General features: G+C 46.8%; 1 protein-coding gene across 2 annotated transcripts in view; it reads left to right on the top strand.

Moving 5' to 3' along the window:
• UBA2 (ubiquitin like modifier activating enzyme 2) overlaps positions 1–21,390 on the top strand; it is a 470,118-nt gene that overhangs the window by 336,640 nt on the left and 112,088 nt on the right. For both annotated transcript variants that reach the window (XM_069607094.1, XM_069607095.1), the window contains one exon: positions 18,761–18,894. In XM_069607094.1, the coding sequence (XP_069463195.1) occupies positions 18,761–18,894 (134 nt within the window). The remainder of the gene's footprint in view (positions 1–18,760; positions 18,895–21,390) is intronic.

The raw sequence follows: 21,390 nt of genomic DNA on the forward strand, positions 1-21,390 counted from the left end.
GGTCAGCTGAGGCAATGGGAGAGAATACTCTCATGGTGCGATCACTGAGGAAGGATTGTATCCAAGCTGTAGCTTCTGGGGAGAAGTGTGCTGCCGAGTCCAAGTGGCTGCACAAGACCTGGTGATCGACCAGGTCGAACGCGGCTGATAAGTCCAGAAGCAGCAGGAGAGCTAGGTCGCCTCTGTCCCTGAGGTCATCAATCTGTGCCTTCAAGTCAATTAATGCAGTTTCAGTCCCGTGTTGGGGCCGGAAGCCTGATTGTCTAGATCCCAACAGGTGATTAGATTCTAAATGTTTTTGGATTTGTAGATAGGCTATTTTATCTATGATTTTCAAGAGGAATGGTACCGTGGTAATGGGTCGGTAATTTGTAGGAATTAGTGGGTCTAAAGTTTGTTTCTTTAGTAGGGGGAGCACCCAGGATTCCTTAAGGTTAGTGGGGATACTGTTGGACCTAAATGATGCATTGATCAGTTTAGTGATAAAGGGTGATAGTTCTCTGGCTGCATCTTTTATGAGTTGGGCAGGGCACTGGTCACCTTGGCAGTTAGAGGGTTTGAGTGAGAGTATAGTCTTTTCTGTCTCGAGAATAGTAACTTTTGAAAATTTGAATCGTGTTAGTGTGTCGGAAATAATGGGCAGGGTTGAAGTGGTAATGTTGGGCGGGTTTATTGTTAGTGAAGCTTTTTTATTCTTAATTTTTGTTTGAAGAGTAGCAACTTTGCCTGTCAGTGCTTGTTGGATATTCGAGCACCAAAGTTTGTCCTTAATGCAGTTGTCAGGTATGGGGATGGGTGCTTCGAGTTCTTTGAGGATGGCAAAGAGTTCCTTAGTACTGGAGTTAGCTTGGGCTATTCTTGAATTGTAGGATTCCCGTTTGGCTAAGAGAATTTCTTTCTTGTAGAGAGCAGAGATAGCGCGCAGATTAGTTTTATTTTCTTCGGAGGGGTGAGCTTTCCATAGTGATTGGCAGGATCTTTTTTTGGTGCGTAGTGTTTTTAAGTGGGGTGTGTACCAGGAGTTGAGATGCGCCTTAGGTTTGCTTTTTCTAATTTTGAGTGGCGCGATTGTGTCCAGTGAGGTGGTCATGGTGTTATTGAAGATTTTGGTCAGGGCGTCTGGTCCCAGGTTTTCTGGGAGGGCATTAAGGGTGGGTAAGATGAGGGGGAGTAGTTTATCGCAGGTGATGTTTTTTTTGTTGCGAGTAGGGACTGATGGAGCTAGTGGTGTGGGCAGTGCAGTAGTTTTCTCAGTGTTAATAGTAAAGGTTATCAGGTGGTGGTCTGACCATATCACAGGCGAGTTGGAAGAGATAGTCACATTGCAATTATGGTCCGCTATCCAATCCAGAGTTCTTCCTTTGGAATGTGTAGGGTCTAGTACTTTTTGGGTGAGACCTTGTTCTGTAAGGATATTTGCCACAGTAGAGGCATGTGCGTCTTTTGGGTCGTTATGCCCTAAGTTAAAGTCTCCTAATACAATTACCTGGGAGGAGTTTTTTAGATTGTTTGATATGATATTAGATAAGCATTATTACTCGCATGATGTTAGTTTAGCCTCGGTAATGCTCAGAAGGGCCACCATTTGGCTGAATTAGTGGACTCCTTTTTTGTCATTTCTTGTGTGCATGCTATTTCTGGGGTCTTCCCCTGGCATTCTATGCGGGAACAATCTCAGTCGAATTTTTGGCTTCGGCGGGAATCCTTTGGATTCACCACCCAGGCTCCAGACTGTCTGAGAAGACAGGAAGAGAGGGAATAGTCCAAAACTCAGAAGCCCTTTGTTTTTCACCTTGCCTGAAAGGAACCAACTCCAAGTGGGGGGGCTGGCTGTCATGATTGGACAGGCAGACCGCCACTTGCTGCTGTAAACTGCAGGGAGTGAATGCAGAAGTTGTGCTGTAGTTCCTGTTAAATACTCCAAACTTGTCAGCTGCTGACCAGTCGAACACTGGAGCTGAAACCGAAGAGGAAGATTAAGAGATTAAGAAAAGACTGCTGTAGTGATTTCCAATGGCCAGAAAGCCTCCTGTGTTAACAGTCTGATGTTACCCTTTCTTCCAAGCGACCTGGGTACCCTGAAAAGGACGACCCAAAGCCTGGTGGGACCCACTAGACTGAAGACCTGCATTTTCCCTAGTGATGGAACGAACTACGAATATAGCGTGAAAACCCTCCCTACCCCCCTCTCCCTTCATGGCGATTAACTTGGCTTCCCAGAACCTATTGAACATATACAGAAGACCATCACTGCATACTTTGAGCTGAACACTGGCACGGTGGACAACTCAACGACACTCTGGGAAGCATATAAATCTGTTCTCTCCTGGACAACGGCCCACCGACCAATGGTAGAGGCAGAGCAGGAAGCACTGCAGAAAGAAGCGGAGCACATAGCCAGTAGATCACCCAATACACAAAGCTCACTTCTGGTGGCCAGGCAACGCCTCCGCAATGTCTCTTTAGACAATGCTAGGCAAGCACATTTGGAGATGTGTACGAGACTGGACGAGACTGGACGAAACTGGGGATAAGGCGGGGAAGATCCTTGCTTGGTTGGAACGTAGGGGCGCTGGTCACGGCATGTTGGGGAAATCCAAATAGCACAACCGGAACCCCTGTTGATATTGCGGAAGGTTTTGCGGACTATTATACTAGTCTATATAGACCCCGGGCGAACCCATCAGTGCCACTGTGCTGAATGGTATCGCCCTCCCATGTCTAGACTCTACTCAAAAACTACTCCTGTAAAAGGATATTACGGAAGAAGTTGGGACGGCCATATTACAACTGCAATCTGGCAAAACTCCAGGACGCAATGGGTTCCCGATTGACATATGGAAAAGGCTAGGGGGTCGGGGGGGTAAGGGGGGGCCGAGAGAGCCCTGCAGCTACTAAAAATGTTCTGGCACAGCAAAGAACGGGGAATCCTACCCCCTGATCCCCGGAAAGCCACTTGAATTGTCATCCCAAAACCAGATAAACCCCCGGAACTGTGCAGCTCATACAGGCCGATCTGATTAACAGCGACGCGAAGATCTTGGCAAAAGTGCTTGCAGATAGACTGCAGAAAGTAATAACCACACTGATCCATCCAGACCAGTGTTGATTTATGCCTCAATGATCCACCCTCATGAATATTCGCATACTCTACCTAGCGCTGGAGAAAGCTCCTACACTCCAAGACCCCTTGGCATTACTAGCGGTTGATTTTGAGAAGGCTTTTGACTGTCTTCTGGGAGGCCCTGTGGGAAATCATGGCGAGAATGTGGTTTGGGGAATCCTTTATAGGTTGGGGTCCTACGCCTGTACAAATTGCTGGTGGTAGAGGTTAGAGTAAATGGGTGGCCCGCGCGAGTCTCAACTGGGAAAGGGAACACGACAAGGATGCCCATTGTCTACATTACTCTTCTCGTTGATCATTGAACCCCTAGCCATATTATTACGCCACATAATCTTGTGGAAGGGCTCTTTTGTTGGCCCGGGGGCGCAGAAGACAAAGTTTCCCTGTATGCAGATGACCTCCTGATTTACTTGGGAGATCCGGCTCGATCCTGCCTGGAAGTCACAAATACTAAAACAATACAAGTCCTTTAGCGGACTAAGAGTGAACTGGAATAAATCTGTCCTCTTTCCAATAAATGGGACGACACAAGCAACCCCCCCCCCCCCCCCCCCCCCATGGGCCTACTGGATTGAGCCGGAACACTTCCGTTATATGGGAATTCAAATAACGACAGACCTCTCAGAATACGTACCAAGAATCTACACCCGATCACAGAAACATTTATTGCGGATGTCCGACGCTGCTCCCGCTGACAATACTGGGAAGAGCAGCACTCTTCAATATGTTGGCCCTGCCACGCTGTGTATACATCCTAAAAAATGCCCCACTCCACATACCAAACTTGGAATTTCACAAGGTTGATAGCATCTGCAGAACGCTGCTCTGGGCCGGGGACACGCACGGATCGCACTGCGAACACTACAAAGCTGTGTGGGGGAGGGCGGAATTGGGCTACCACACCTGCAATTCTACTATTGGGCCAGCCAAATGGCACTAGTCAATGATATCCTGCATGGGAACAAAACTGCCCCACATTCGAGCAGAGATCACGATGATGCAAAATGCGCCCCCACTTATGTGCCTACCAGAAGATACCGAGGCCCTTGCCCTGTACGATGACAACGCACAGTACACTACTGTGGAGAGACATCCACAAACATATTGGCTGGAACAAAAAGATCACCCCAGTGCAGGCACTGTGGGGAAACGGCAACCTGCCCGAACTGAGGCAAGCTGCCGGGGTGAATATCGGCGGGTATAGTTAAGGTCGGAGATGTAATCTTAGGTGGTAAGATAACCTCCTTTGAGGACCTCGCCGAACGATTTAGCTCGCCCACCAAAGAGTACTATTGATACCTCAAATTGATGCACGCACTGCGTGATCACCTCCCCATGCTATCGAACATGGCAGACTACACACCACTAGAAAGGAATATAGAATTAGAACACATCCCTACTAAAATTACCTCTGTTTTATATAATGCCATAACCTTCTTGGCTACCCCTGACCTTTGCAACCTGATTCTTAAATGGAAGGGAGATATTAGACCTATAGAAGTTGAGGACTAGTTGACAGCGTTGATGTACCCGTGTGGAACCGCGATATCTGCCAGACTCCAGCTAATACAGCTAAAATTTCTACATAGGGTGTATTACCCGCGAGTTGCACTGTATCTGTGGAATCGTGCCACTGATCCCAATTGCCTTCACTGTTGACAGGACGAAGGCACTTTTTTACATACATTGTAGGACTGCCCTTGGATTAAAGATTACTGGCAACAATGTTGTAACAAACTGACTGCGTTCCTGGGTCGCACCATCCCTAGAGAGCCAAAGTTGATGCTACTGGGCATCGAAGAAAAGGGTGAAATAACGCGTTTTGCGAACTGTTCCTCTCCATTGCCTCGGGGCTGATTAAGCGTAATATAGCAAAACTGTGGGGATCTGGGTAGTGGATGTGAATGTCTGTATGTTGATGGAGCGGCAAATATATACGGCTAGAGGGTGTCCTGGGAAAGCAAAGAAGATCTGGCAGAAATGGGAAGACGCAAACTGAAATTGTCTTTGAAGAATGTATTGACAATTTGGAACATTCTATGGCTGCATAGTGTACTAAAAGGGAAGATTGGAAATGTTTTGTGTTTGCTTTGTTTGTTTTGCTGCAATGTATTGTTTAATGTCTTCCCAATTCCAAATCGTGCTAAATCTTTGGACCTCCGGAGACTTGATTTTAATCTTTGAAGTCTCCTCAGAGTGCTGGACCAGATTAGCGACGAGAATCTGACCAGTGATGATATTCTGTGTTCTCCTGGCTCTTGGAAAGGGTGCTAAAAATACAGAATCGATGAAACCCTTGCCTGGAGTCTTCCCAGTTGATCCATGCAGCAAATTCCCTTCCAGTGTACTGTCTTCAGTCACCACAACAAGGAATTCAACTGCGTTTTTGGCTGTTGATCCTGAAAACGTCCTGCTGCAAACTCCTCTTCTGTGCTGAGGTACAAGTGTTAAGGGGAGCCAAGAAGGAGAGCCTCACGCAAAGTGCTAGTGCAGTTGACTCCCAGGGAGGGATGCAGGGGCCCGCAAGGGCAGTGCAGTGATTGGGAGGGTGCTGTTATCGACTGTCGACTGGGAAGTAGGGCCTGTAATCCGGTTTGATTCATGAGGATCAGGCCCCCAGTCAAAGCGGCAGTGGGGTGATTAGCAGGGAAGGGAACGAGGTAGAGAAGAGCAGAGTTTTTAGCAGTTCCCAGAACTTAAGGAGGTCCGGCTCAAGTCTGAGAGGGACAGGGAGGCTGTTCCAAAGGGTGGCACTAGCCAAGGAGAGAGACCGGCACCCTGCACTCTGCTTGGAGAAGCATTTGACAGAGTTGGAGTTAGAAGAGCTTAGGGGTCTAGCAGCAGAGTATTTAGGGAGGGAAAGTTGGCTAGGCCTTGTGGATGATGCAGAGGGTCTTGAATTTGATCCTTGCAGCCACCGGAAGCCAGTGAAGAGAATTTAGGGCTGGAGAGATAAAGTCCCTGGACTTGAGGCCAAGGATAAGTCTTGCAGCCATATTCTGGATTAGCTGGAGGGCGCAAAGGGAGGAAAGAGGGAGATTGAGAAAGAGGCTGTTTTAGTAGTCCAGCCAAGAGAGGACTAGAGCTCTGGAGACATTGCGCTTCTGGGGGAAGGTTAGGTAAGGAATAATGCCTCTGAGGAGTTAGAGCTGGAAATGGGACTTCTTTATAAGGTCCATGATGTGAGGGATGCAGGAGAGAGTGGAATTGAACATGACCCCAAGGTTTTTGGCTTCAAAGGATGGTGGGGGTGGAGGGCCCACAGAGGGTGACAAGGGCACATGAGGGCGCAGGTGTCCCAATGAGATGGATCTGTCTTACTGACATGAAGACAGACGGAGAGAAGGGAGTTTGAAGGAAAGCAGTGTCTCGTCGGCATAAAACTGGGAATGAGAGGGGGAGATAGATATTGAAGAGCCCTGGCGATAGGGTAGAGCCCTGTCAGACGCCACATGTAGAGTAGTAGTGGAGGAGAAAGGGCCCAGCTGCAGCTGGGAAGGGCAGGAAGTCGGGAAAGAGGCATTCATGTCTTTCCCATCTCGGTGACTGGTTTGTCAGGGGCTTGCTCCTAGACAAGACGTTGGGATATCTGCACTGTATGTGCAACTTGTTGCACAGCTTGGGCTTCCCCCTGAACTTCAAAAAGTCTCTGGTTTTGCTGCACTAGTCCCTCCAATTTATCAGATGATTTGGGCACTAGGATCGATTGTCTTAACATCTTAGATTGGAGGGCATGAACCATCCTGAAAGAGAGCATTCCAAACTCTGCCTTCCTGCTTTTGCTGGGTCTCATTGCCTCTTACATTCTTGTAGTACCTGAGGCCCGGCTACTCATGAAACTTCAGTGGCTCCTCAGTGGGTCTGTTTCTGGAGTGCACATCATAACTTCTCTGACGAGAAGGTAGATGATGGTTCCTGCAAGACAGCCCTAGCCCGGACTGATGGTAGTCATGGATGCATCCTAAAAGGCTGGGGTGCTCACCTGCAAAACCTTAGTGAGAGGCCTGTGTTCTCTCTAGGACTTTCGTGAGCACATCAACCTGCTGGAATTGAAATTGATCAGGCTGGTTCTGGTTGTGTACCTGCCCTCCTTCCTTTAGTGCAGGGAAAGAATGTGTTGGTCTTGATAGATTACACAGTAGCCGTGCACTACCTCAGCATGTGAGGTGGTGTAGAGGTCCTTGTCTCTGTACAGGGAAGCAATGGTGCTGGAATCTGGAGAGCATTTCTTTGCCTGCTTCCCATCTTGCCGGAATGGAGAACATCATTGTAGATGCCTTAAGCAGACGTACTTGGGCCTCCCAGAAGTGGGGACTTTGTCGAAGTTCTGGAGATTGTCTCCCAGTGGAGAGACTCCTTAAGTGAATCTTTGCCTTCAGCATGCAGTGTGAGTTTTCTGCTCCAGGGAATTTCTTAGATGGGGGAGCTCTAGGGGATGCACTGATGCTAGAGTTGCGTTCAACCTGCTCTATGCGTTTACACTGATCCCTGTCATTCCGCTGGTTCTTGGGAGGCCGCGCCTGTCCTGGTCTACGTTGATTTTGATCACTCCGGACTGGGGCCGGAGAATGTGGTACCCAGAGTTGCTGGACATGTGCATATATCCTCCTGGGCATCTTCCATCGAGAATGGATCTCCTCTCCCAGTTGGAAGGGTGGGTACTCCAGCCAAACCGCAACAACCTGAACATTCATGCTTAGTTGCTGAGTGGCTAAGGACTGGGATTTGTCGAATAGCATCCTGGGTGTGCTCCTCACAGCTTGGAAGACAGCCACCAAGTCCATTTATGCCTGCAAGTGGGGTAACTTTTGTGCTTGGTGACAGCAGCAAGTTCTGTTTTTTGTGTTGGATTTCCAACATCCACAGTCCTGGATTTTCTACTATCTTTGGTCCAGATGGTCCTGCAGATTTGCTCTGTGTGTGGGTTCCTGGCTGCTACCTCGGCTTTCAAAAGGACCCCGAGCAAGGCTCGTTTTTCACAATTCCCCACACCAGTTTGTGGTGCCAGCATGGGATTTAAATGTGGTCTTTTCGTTCTTATTGCTGCTCTGTTTTAACCCCTGCATTCTTCTTTCATATTACTCAACCTTGAGGGGAATTTCATGGTTGCCATCATCTCTGTTCGACCAGTGACTGAGCTCTGGCTGTTCTGTTAAACCTCCCTTTTTGGTTTTCTTCAAAAAGTAGGTGACGCTAAGAGCGAGGTCTTTCTTCCTGCCAAAGGTGACCTCACATTTCCATCTCTCTCAAAAGATCGAACTTCCTTTTTGTTTTTTCTTCCGCCACATCCTTCTAAGGCAGAAAAGTGATTACAATCTGCTGGACCTGGTGGAGGCCCTCAGCCACTGTCTCAGATGAGGAATGTGAGAAAAATGACCTGCTTTCTGTGAATTATGCTGGTATTCTATCCTGTCAAGGAAGATCATTCCATGCATCTGATTGCTACTATCTGGCTGGACCCTATCGTTTGGGTCTCTGGGCTCATGCCAGTAGAGGATTAGCTGCCACATCTGCCCAGCACAAAGTAGTCCCATTACTGGATACTTGCCAGGCGGCTATGTGGGCCTTGCTGCACACGTTTGCCAAACATCACTGCTTGGATTCCCAATCAGGGCAGCATGATACTTTTGGTAGAGCTGTCCTTAGGTGGAGTCCTTGCTCTCATCCCTCCTCCAGAACTATGTATTGCTATGGGAGTCTATCACTGAGGAATCCGTGGGAGGTAGGAATCCATTAGAAGAACAAACTTACTTTCTGGTGATGTTCTCTGGGATGGATGTTGCTCATAGATTCTCCATTGCCCTCCCAACCTGTCCCACTTGACTGATAGCTAGGGGGACTTCAGTTCCGAAGTCCCCCAGTGTCCTGAGTGCTAGGGAAAAAGGCAGACTGAAGTCATGGGGTGCAGCACCTCAATATATACTCACCTCGATGTCCTCTCTGGTGCATGATGGCGTTGAGCAGAGCTGTGCTATGCCCACTGGTGGCAGAAAGTTCTGAAGAACAGCTTCACTGGGAAATGAGCATCATAGACAAGGAATCCATAGGAGGAGCAGCCATCAGAAAGGGAATCGTACCAAAATGTCGCCTTCACAATTCCAACGGGTGACTTTTTTTTTTTTGGGCGGGCCCCCCCCCCCTTACACCACATATATACGTAAGGGGGTATAGAATTTAATATTAATATGGGGGGTCTCCCCCGCATAATTATATGGTGTAAAGGTTTTATTTTTAAAAAGTCAGCATTTTCAGCCGTCGCAATAATCTCATAGATCCATCAGAAAGAACATTAGAGTTAAGTGATTTTATTTACAGTACAAAATGCATTTTCTTTCCTGTACCTTTTTACCACAAAATGCAAGGGGTAGGTTTGGGTGAGGCAAATGCAGGCGCTGTGTAGTGGAGGGTGCAGAGCGTTTACCCGCTGTTAGGGCAAGATTCCATTCTTGGGGTTCTGCAGTCTCATTTTATGGGACCCCCTACTCTTCTTGCTTTTTCCTTTTTTTAAAAAAATATTATGGGGGTTTTAATTTACTTTGGTGGTCAGGACGCCTGCTGAAGACCACCTGACACTACATCCCTTTTTACTATACTTAAGGTATACGAGTCATTGTGAGAAACCGGAGGGCATCCTCACCTTTGCTCCCCTTGGATCCTCTGCCCAAGTGGCCAGGGAAAGGCCATAGCTCCAGGGTCCGGAACCTTGGAGTGGAGAAGCAGGGAGGATCACCCGAGTGGAGGGTCCTTGGAGATTGGGGAGAGGGTACATGAATGCGAGACATGGTATCCTTCCTAAAACTGACCTACTCTCCCTCAGCCTTCATAGGGTATTGCCAATCCTATTCCATCCTTCCCATTTTATTCGGAGATGAGGAAGAAACCACTAAGAGGAATACACACTTCCTCTAAAAAAAAAAAAACACCACTTTAGTACTGGGACGAAGAGGGGTTTGGAGGAATACAAGACTGAAGATCAGGCATGTCCCATTGATTGAGTTGAATGCAGTCAGGCAGGAAAGCCAAGCACTCGCACCTGAGGCCCCTTAATAGGGCTCGGGTGTATAAAGGGTGGGACACACAAGAGAAGAGAGAGCAGTAGGTATTCCGGCCCAACCTGTAGTGAACCTGTGGACAGCGTAGCGCTGAGACGCTGGAGAAATGCAGAGCGAAGCAGTCTCCGGAAGCGTGGTGCAGAAGTTGTCTCTGGGGAGCTGACTGACTGGAAGAAGGGGGGCCGTGTGGACTATCAGTATCATGGCTTAAGGTGCTTGTTCGCTTGGGTGGAGAAACTGACCCAGGAGTGCCTGGGGGAAGGAGGTGGGGCTCTGAGCTCTAGCACAGGAGGCTGTGTGAGCGGAGAAACAGCAGGAACTAAGAACATAATCAGTGAGTTTCTCGCATTACAAGAAACCTGGTGCACAAGCGTGTGAAGGTGCTAGCTACCTTGTGTCGGAGTGGTCGCTTGCAGTCTGTACATTTTCGGATGCCTCTGAACCTGTTGAAGCGTTAATGAGAGAACAAACAAACGTCAAGCCAACAATGTGTTGCCTGAAGACATCTTATAAAAAGGACATCCTTGGGAGCTGGCAAAGTAAACTCGATGTGAGATTATAAGAGGTGACGAAGAAAGGTCCTTCTGAACCTACGGACTGTCTATTTAAAAGATAACTTGGACTTTGATAGCCCTCCTGGCTGTGTTGGACACTGTTACCCTGTGCTCAGCCTTTAAGTGCTATACTGTGTTACAGGCATATGTTACGTATAATACGTCATGCAGAAACCTTGGGATCCTGAACCCTATCATCATTACTGTGTGGTCTTTCTCTTAACTTGCATCTGAAAGCTTATGTATGGGGCCCACATTTTAGGGTAAGGATTGATTTGAACCTTTACTGTTTTTTTTTTTTTTTTTTTTTAACTTCTATAATGTATGCAATGTGTTCTGTGTAACCGGAGTACTTATTTTCTCATATCATACATTTTATGTGACTTTATAAAGATTATATTTTTTACAGTATACCAGTGTAGGGGATGTTCTTGTGTGGCATCTGTTTGGACCAATTGTACTGCCCTGCCAACCTTCCTCCCTCCTAAACTTTAGCCTGACTGCTCTGCTACAGCTACCATACTAGAGTCTGGTCCTTCCTGTTGGGCGACACACTGCACCACCATTTGATTAGATTACACCGACTTGGTCATATGGTTGTGCAAATATCTCCCTGACCAACCATCCCCCGCACTCCCATGTATTTTGCAGAACAAAATAGAAAGAAACACATGGAACCCTGAATAGGGTGGTCCTATCTAGGACACATATCAAGCAGCTACCAGGGCTTCGCTGAACACATTGGCAAAACATGCCTACTTGAATTCCATGTCAGGGATTCTGGCTTTGGCTGAGAGGTGGGGGTGGCCGTCTCGCTCTCTTGGCTTGCTAAGATAAGGAGTCAGTCGCATGAAGGAATCTATCTCAATAGAAAGGATCTGTAATGTTATTGCTGATGGGTAAGTCCTTCCACCTACTGATTCCACATTGCCTCCCCCTACCCTTCTTTGCAGACAGCTCATACACATCTAGCCTGTTTTGCTGTCCCTCAGCGCTAGGGAAAGGGGTGGAAGTAGGGTCATGGGGTGCAGCAAATTAATACACACTGGCCCGAATGTCTTGTCTGGGAGTGCAAAGGAACTGGTCACATTACTGGTCACATTACGCCCCCCAGTGATTGCACAATCTTCCAAAGTCAGCTGGAGACTGAATATGAAAGATGAGGAATGTGTGGGAGGGCGGATTAACCCCATTGAACATTTCAGAGAGTTGAGTAATTTGTTCTTTTGAGCTCCTTGGTCGAGGAAGAACTACAGGATAGATTTCCACTGCAAAAGAGTACTTAGCCACTACTTCAGACTTAAAAAGGATATGCAAGTGCAGGGTTCCTTATTCACAGTTCCCCATTTTGTACAGTTTTTGAAAGCGTGAACAGCTAATCTGTTTCCTCTACGTAGGTTTAATATTTCTGTATGGGATTTTAAACTTTTGTCTTGGCAGCACCCGTTGAGCCTTTGCTCATCTGTATAGTGTTTTGTTTTTCCTGGGGACTATCCCTTCACTAGGTAAACATCAGCGTGAGCTTTTGGTACTTTCTCCAAGGCTGTGACAAGCTCCATCTTTCACTAAAGATCCACCTTGGTCTGACCTCCAGCTCAACCTTCCAAGAGTTGAGGCGCCATTGTTCGGATGTAAAGATGGTCAAGAGTTGCATTTCCGGAGTTTCATTGAGAATGTAGGTCGCTTTAAGGCCTTCATAGGGGAATTGCTAGGCACTTGGAACCTCATTTCTCCCTGAGGTTTCTGGTTCCCCTACCACCTACTCCACTCTTTCCTTCGCTTGGTCTCTGGACCCTGTTGTCCTGCCCCAAGCCATCTCCCTACAGGGTCCTGTTGTGGACCTCCATTCTTATACTTCATTCCTAAAAATGTATCCACAAGCCTGTTCCTCAACCCCTCTTAGAGTCCACCATCTACTGCTTCTCTTCTGTACTGTCTTCCCTCCGCCTCTTTAAAAATTGACCACCTGCTTCACCTCAAAAATATTCCTACGCCTCACTTCCTTTTACCACTTTTTTCTTCACATCCTCAATGTTTCACCACATTTCCCCTAGAATTCTCTCATTACCACCACCACCTCATATTTCTGCACTTCTTTCAAAAACAACATAATCAACTCCTTCTGTCCTTATTCCAGCTCCTCTTTCCTGGTTTACCACTAGCCCTCTGGGGTCTCTCTGCTCCCAGACCTAGTCCTTTGCTCCCAGCACTCCCCCTCCAAGGGCGCTCTGCTTCCAGCCCTCGCCCTCCAGGGCTGTTGAGATGGATTTCTAAAATCTGTCCAGATTTCAGAAGGCCATCCTAGTTACAGTAAACAGGGCAACTTGAGAGGTTGGCCAAACCCAATCAAGCCAAGTGTGGAGAGAGTCCAAGGCTTATTCTCAGGAGAGGTGAGTGGGATCAGGGGGTCCACAATGAGTCCACACAGAGAAATACACCATGATTCTGCTTCGATGGTCAAGTACAAAAACACTAGAAAAAATAAGTCAAGCAGGTAATACTATCGCGCAACACTCTGTTGTAAAACATATATACAGTCACCTTTTGGTTTGTAGAAGTGCATACTAGTCACTTAAGTTTCTTCTAGGAGAGGGGACAAAGGCAGGAAGAGTTTTTGTGATGGTGAAAAATATTCCAGAAGACTTCCCAAGGATGTTGCAGGTAAGTAAGATACATTTTCTATCTTTTAGATCTGCTTTTAAAACAAACGAGGGGCTGGAATAAATCAGTTATTCAGAGTGTATTATGGAGGTGGCTGTACTCGCCACCCTTACACCAATTTTCCCAAATTACTTGGCAGGTCGACTGGGAGTCGCTGGAGGTGGGTTTTTCCGCTGTTGGATCCAGTAGAAGATGCCCCGGAACTGCAGGTGCAATGAAGATTCCAGTTGGGTCAAGTAGCTGAGCGGAAGCCTTTCCAAAGAACAAATGCAGCAGGCACCGTTGGATGCCTTTTCCGGGCACTCTACCAGGAGGAAGGAATCCGGTTTCATCGACAGTCACTGCACACGGGCGACACCAGGCTTCTCTCCAGTCGCGAATGAAGACTGGCTTCCAGGACCAGATCCATTGTGCTGGGAGGCTGAAACTTGGCAGGAAGGGGACTTGTAGGATGAGCTGGCGACCACCAAACTACAAGATGGAAAAAAAAGCGTAACAGCGACACTGCTAGTCCAGTAGCCGTAATCGGGGCTAATCGGTCCACCGAGTGGTCCAGGGACGATTTCAAAGGCTCAAAGCTGCAGGAATGCGGAAAGATGTCTAGACTGGCTGGTCCCATCAGTCCAAGGATCGAAGCACTAATGAGGGCCTTCTCAGATAAGGTAGTCCAGCAGGGCATCACCGGGACAGTTGCAGGAAAATCTGCCAGGCCTCCTCAGGAGTCATCCATGGGTCTTCAGTTGGCCATTCTTGTCGCTGTTGCTGATCTACTGGAATGGCTGTAAGACTTTTTTCCTAAATTCAGTTGAGTGATCAAACTCAGCCCTACAATGGCAAGGATCTTCACCGCCCACTCAGCCAGCAGTGGTCCAATCAGGGCCAATGTGGGTTTCACTCATGCATGAAACTAGGTAAAAAGTAAGAAAAAAAGGAAACCTAGTCTCCCAGTACTGATCGTCTTAAGGACTGATAAGTTTCCCCATGACAAAGTATGCAGGTCCATAGAATGTGGAGGAAATGTTGTCTGAAAATAAATTCCTAACAAGGCCACTCTGCTTCCAGCCCCTGCCCTTCCGGGAATGGGGGTGCATGGGGTGTGCTCTGCTTCCAGCCTCTGCCTATGCGTGTGGCGGTGCAGGAGGCCTCCCCAGCCCACTTCGGTTTGTGTGTGGGGGGTGTGGGAGGCTCCCCCCTGCGCATGTGGGGGTGGAGGAGGGGTGCCTCTGCTCCCCTCCCTCCCAACCCCTGCCCTCTAGGGGGAGTGCAGCAACAGGGCTCTGCTTTCTCCCAGCCACCCTTGCCCCCCCTTCCCTCTTTTTCTCTCCTAGACTGCCAGGGGGCCCTGTCTCCTCTCTCGCCCCCCCCCCCTCTTTTCCACTACTCTTGCTCTAGCTAGCTTTACTTCGCTTAAACGTATTAGATCTATTAGTGAAAGTGACTTATACGAGCAAGCCATCAATCTACTGATTGAGGTCCTGCTCCTACCCAAAAATGGTTTGATCTGCCTTTTCTACCCATGTGAGGAGCCGAGCATGCAGACATGGCTGGCCCTGAGGGAGTGCAACTCTTTGTATTCCCATAAAAGTGCAAGAGCATCTTAAGAGGGCAATGCAACAAGCGTATGTCTCCTGCTGCAAAAAGCGTAATATGGGTAGCAAGGGGGTACAATCCTCTCCATGCCACCTCTGTGCCCCACCAAGTCTGTTTTTTGTTCCACCTCAAGTACATCTTGAGCAATAACTGCAGAGACAGGTTTACCTGATCATTAATGACCTGAAGACCAAGTTAAAGGCCCAGGTAAATAAAGGCTCTTTTCCAAAATCTCATGTGCTGTTCTAGGAGAGGCTACCTATAAGCATATTGTGGCTATTCGCAACCCAGCATATTGTTCAATGTGCTAATACTTTGGTTTTTACAAGGTTAGAAATGGTACGCATTAAACTGTTCACGTTAAAAAATAAAATAAAAAGACAAACGATGGACGCATGGAAACGATTTGTAGTTCCTTCTTAACCTCCATGGTGTTGGGATAGATTTTCAATTGTGTGCACAATCTCCTCTCCATGGGAATTCCCCAGCACATTTTGCTGCACTACTGGATTTTTGGTCTGTTGCTCCGATTGAGTGGGAACCTTTTTCCACACCCACCCATTCTTTTACCCTATCCTTGGGATACTTTTGTATTTCTTGTTATTGCTTTTTCTTGGAGTTATGCTTTTCTCCAAATGTTATAGCATGTTTGGACTTTTGCATCACACAGCACTCTGTTCGGTGTTGCTGGGAGCACAATGGGCTTCCCTTTTTATTTTTGTTAAAGGGTAATGTTAGGAAATCTTTTATATTGTGAGATCAGTACACCCCACCTTATGTGGAGTGCTGAGGGGTTATACTGTATGCCCTTTCTCACTGCTCCTGTAACTTTTTAGTTGTTGATAAGCTAATCTGAATATCTGGTGGCAGTGGTTTTATCCTACCTACTTTTGTGCATTTTGTACTCCCAGGCTGTACTCGCAGCCGCAGTGATGCACAGAAAGGTCAACATTGACCCAAAATGGTAACTGTGTTCTTTTTATGCCAATTCAAGATGGCTTGTTCTTTCTTGGTTCTTCTGTCGTGTAGGTTGGGGAGATCCTGTTTGACCTTTAATTTTGCCAGGGCCTCTTTGTGAAGCCTGCTAAGACTCCAGTGTGTCTGTGAGGACTGGAAATGGGGCAGGACTCAAACTCCACTGTTCGGTCCTCTGCTGTGCCTTCCTGGAACCAGTTCCAACTGGCAGGGTGGCTAACCTGAAATGACAGCCACCACCCAGAGTTTGAATGGTGCATGGGTGCTGATTGGCTGGGTTCCTGCATAAAAGGCATATATCCTGAGGCTGAAGACAAGCTGATACCTGGAACAGAAGAATCAACGATGGGGGGAGCTGTCCACAGCCAAGTCCAGAGATCACCGGAGATGCCCTCTGAGTAATCACTGCTGTCCTATCCATTCCAAGCATCAGGAGAGCCCTGAAAAGGACGAGAGACTACCTTAGAGTAGCGGATCCAATCGGTATGAAGACGACCTGCATTTTCAGCCATCCCATGACTAGCTGTGCCCTTCACAGGCTGCAAACCGGCAATAAACTGGGACCTGTGTCCCCTGTGTAGTGCATCGACTTCTGAAATTGAATCCTCCTGGAACTTTGGTCGACTACTTCCGGACCTCCCAAGGTGAGATTCCCCTCACTAGAGTGCTGGGTTGAGAAAGTGAGACGAATCTACCGGTCGGTAATCGTTCTTTACTGGCGTCTTGAAAGGGGTGTCAAAATCACAGAACCCAGAAGAATCCTTTGTCTGAAGCCTCTTCACTCGACTGCTACTGCAAGATCCATTCCAGTGATCTCTCCCCCTCCCCCACCACTCCTTTGTCTGCCTGACCAAGAATAGCAAAACAAGAGGTGATGGCTGGAAGGTTTAGAATAAATCTTGACCTATGGCATTACTCTGGGCAACCCTCCAGACCATCGTTCTTCTCCTGCCAAGCCATTACAAAAGGGGAAAAACCCATATGCAAGTCAGGCTTGGTCTTACCCCCAAAGGGGTAGTCCAGCCCGAACTGCTAGGTCACATCCCTTTTGCACGAGACCACAAGCATCCCCAGACATGTTTCAGCCTTGTTGGGCGTCATCAGTGAGGAGTAGCTTGGGTCTCTAGGCCCAGCAGGCAAGGGACCCACGTCTGGGCTTACCCTTCCCACTCGAACGATGGTCTGGAGGGTTGCCCCGAGCAATGCCAGTGGTTAAGATTCAGTCTAAACCTTCCAGCCATCACCTCTTTGTTTTTGCTTTGTCACCCCGAGTGGGACGGGTATGCCCAGACGTGGGTCCCGTGCCTGCTGAGCCTAGAGACCCAAGCTACTCCTCACTGATGAGCCCCAACAAGGGCGAAACATGTTTGGGGATGCTTGTGGTCTCGTGCAGAATGGATGTGACCTAGCAGTTCGGGCTGGACTGCCCCTTTTGGGGTGGGGCCAAGCCTGATTTGCATATGGTCTTTCCCCTTCTGTAATGGCTTGGCAGGCGAAGAACGATGGTCTGGAGGGTTGCCCCGAGCAATGCCAGTGGTTAAGATTCAGTCTAAACCTTCCAGCCATCACCTCTTTGTTTTTGCTTTGCCTGACCAAGAATCCATTGATCGGGTCTGCTGTAACTTCTAAGTTACTGCGAGATTCTTGGCAGAATTTACGTAGAGTTGCTTTGCTGCTCATGTGTTGCTGGAGTGCTGATTCGTGTGTTTGGGAGTTTGCCACAAACTCATTTGCCCAGGCCTAACGCCTGTGTGCCTACAGGGAGCCTTCTCCACAGTCCCTGGCTCTTTTTCCATACTAAACATGCACGTACTTGTTATTGATGACTTCCTCTGGAACTGTTGGATTTTCTACAGCTTGTGCCATACCTGTTTTGCCCTCCAATCTGACTCTGAGACACTCATAAGTAGATGGGGATAGACTTCTAAAGGGTTAGTCCTCTGTCAAATAATTTGCCTGCTTTATGTTGGTTTCATTTCATCCATTTGTACCTAGAACAGATATTCACAAAGTTATTACAAAAGTTTTACTTGCCTGTGAATTGCATACTGACATTCTAAAAGTATTACAAAAGTGGTTTGCTTACAGTAAAATTGCTTTAGTTCTAAAGTTACTTATATATTACTTACCTTTTTGACAAATTACTTTTCCTTAGTGTATATATAAAATAAAGCATTATTTGTATAAAGATTTTGGTGTAGGTGTTTCTTTGGCTTATGCGTATACTTTAAGTTCTTTGTACTGCCTAAAGCCCTTTATCACTCTTAGATAAGCCTGGTTGCTCAGCCATTGCTACTAACAAAACATGTGTGGTCCAGGCCTGTACTACGAGTTGGAGCCCTGTGTCCCAAGTGTTAGTGTTCACAGGTTATTGGTGGACTATTGTAAAACACCCCAACACATTGGGTAGCCATCGGAGGTGGCTAACACAATAAGTTAAGTTGCAGACATCTGGGGGTACAGAGCTGAAGGATCCTCTATCTGATAAGGTGCTGAAATTGCAGACCATATGAGAAGTAAATGCCCACATTTAAAGCCCTGTCATTGACTAGGAAAGATGCCACACCCATGTAATAATAATTATTATTGCAAACCCTTTAATCATCTCGCTTCACAAATGCTATAATATAGTAAATGGTTGTGCTCAAATAGGTTCTGCATCCACTTCATGAAATGGCAAGGGAGTGATTCCTTGCTTGCATTTTAAAGTTTGAACCATGAATGTTTTAACCCGGTTCATCACGTTGAGTGATACGTTATTTGAAGTTTCCAGTGACGTGTTTTACCCAACCTTTCCTTTTCAGTGAAGAGTTGGCAAAGGACGTAGAATTTGAAGTTGTTGGGGAGGCCCCTGAAAAAGCTGCTCCAAAGCCATTAGAAGAACCTGCCAAAAATGTGACTAATGGCAGTGATGAGGCACAGCCATCCACATCAACTGGTAAAATTTAACTTTTTTTACGTTCACGAATTCCTACTAAACCATTTATAAAGTGAACACTTCTTGCTCGGCACGTGGCACAGTCCTGTGGGCACTTTCAGATTTGGAAAGGGGTAGCCTGTTTTCAGTGGTTTGCAGGATATCTATGCCTCTGGATTTGCCTGCTACATATCATTTCACAGGATACCTATTGTATGAGATACTGATCCTATTGCATATTTAACTTGCAATTGTGCAGTTTACAGTGCACACATTAACATGCATTTTAATAGTCATTTAATGCATGCATATTTTGTATGTATCAATTATTCCAAGACTCATGTGCTCTACTCCTAGTTATGTCACTTTATTAAAAAAAAAGTTGTCATATGATCTTTTATTATGCTTAAGTAAATAAACTTTTGCTTATTCTTGCATTATGTGATATGCAATTTAATTTCTTATTGAAGACATGATTAAGTATTCAACTATCTATAAGAGTATTGTCTCATGTTATTCTGTTTTAGAACATTCACATTACTTGAATTAAACAGTGACTTAATCAAGTATGTGTATCATTTCAATATTTAATCTTTAATAGTAATATCAAAAATGTGGTTTCAACATATTTCTCTGCATGGTTATCAATTCTATTGTGAACCACTTGGAGCTTGAAACATCAATGATATGAATTATGTTTCCCTCCACATTATTCCATATAAAGTAAATTATGAACATGTGTGTACATGTACACCGCATTTATCATGCTTTTAACTCTGACAAATGTTTCTGATCAATTGGTGTGTTGGGTAAGAATTTTTCAAATACTAGTAATTAGCCAACACTGGTTTCGCCTATTGGAGGCATTTTCAAGGCTGCTGTGATTTTGGTGTGATCTTGGGTTGGGTAGAATTCTCAGAAATGTGCTAATTCCCTCCACCTTAGAGACCCCCAACAACTTTGCTGGATTTTGAGGACCTGATTTTTTTTGTTGTGTTTTTTACCTGGAGAGTGAGACCCTTTTTCCCACTCATGTATTTTAATGGGATTTCTGAACTTTGTTTCTTTTGGTTGTGGAGTCTGACAAACTCCATAGGAATCATCTTTTACATTGTGTCACACAGCACCTTCAATGCAGTGGCACAGGGAAGTCTTCCAGATTTCCCAAAGGTTTCAATACTTTCTCTTGGATAAATTACTGTTTCCAAGAGCAGTAAAGTGAAATTGACTTTACTTACATTTGTAACTTTCTAGACCCAGCACACACGATCTTACAATAGGGGGCTGGAGGGGTTACTTAGTATCCCCTTTCTCATGTAACTATTTTGTTAACCTTTCCTCACTGAATGGCTGGTGGCAGTGGTTTACTTTAACTACTGTGGTGTGCATTTGCCTCGGGCTGCGTTCGCAGCTGCAGTAAAGCATGAAAGGGTGCCATTTTTGTCAAAATGGCCCGTTCTTCTTTTTTTCGCCATTTCTTTGTGGAAAGGTCCTTCTTGAGATTTACTCTGCGCGCCAAACCAGGTTTAGTCCCTTTGTTCACTTTGCCTTTGGTGGGATTCACGAGTGAAGCCCGCCTCTGGCTGCAGGGTGTCTGGTGGGGCAGGAAGTGAGGGAGCTCCCTGAACCCCCTGTGCTTAGTCTTCTAGGAGACCCGAATGCACTCTGTAGTGATGAGCCGGCTGACTGTCCGACAAGGACAGCCACCCTGCTGGGTGACTGACAGCTAGGCTGGAATGAATGGGATTGAATTGAATAAAAGGCGAGGCTTTTGGCTTGGAAGGCAGTCGACCACTGGACGAAGGAACGAAGAAGAACTTGAAAAGGACGCTTGCTGCAACTCCTGGACCGTTAGTTTGCCCGGTGAAGCCCTGCTGCTGTGCTGAAACTCCAAATTTAATTTGTATCGACCGAGAAGCCCCTGCAAGAAAGACTTCTCCCTTTAGGGTTGGTGGAACCAATCGACTCCAAAGTAAGCCACCTGGACATTCTCTCGGAGCTGGGTGAATTTCCAGAGTTGCTGCTGGAAACAAACACAAGGGAGAGGAACACCAATGTGTGCGTTGCTTTTAAGTTTGCCAAGCGATCCAGAAAGATCCTCCGGATTCCCAGGAAGCAGGACTGACCGAGTCTGAGACCCCTCAACAGAGTGCGAGACCCCAGAAGCAAGGAAAGTCTATCTCGACAGCCAGAAACCGTGGTGTTACTATTTGCGGTAGTTTCGAGGAGCTGAAAAACTGAAGTTGGAAATATGGCCGGTTGCGCTCGGTGACCATCCCATTGCAGTGCAGGAGTCCCCAGAAGTCTTCCCTCTTGTCCCCACAACTGAGGCCCAGGAATAGTGAGATCTGCAGAGCTGCACAGGAACGGGAGTCATCTGCTGAACTTTTTCTTCAATCCAAAAGTACTGTAAAGTATGGGAGAACTTACCTCCTGTTGTAGTTGCTTGCATCTTCTACTACTCACAAGCCTAAACAGCTTGTGGCCCTACAGTGATTCTTCTTTGCACAATGTTTT

The sequence above is a fragment of the Ambystoma mexicanum genome, chromosome 1p, assembly GCF_040938575.1.
Source record: "Ambystoma mexicanum isolate Mex_15411 chromosome 1p, UKY_AmexF1_1, whole genome shotgun sequence".
In the NCBI taxonomy this organism is placed as follows: domain Eukaryota; kingdom Metazoa; phylum Chordata; class Amphibia; order Caudata; family Ambystomatidae; genus Ambystoma; species Ambystoma mexicanum.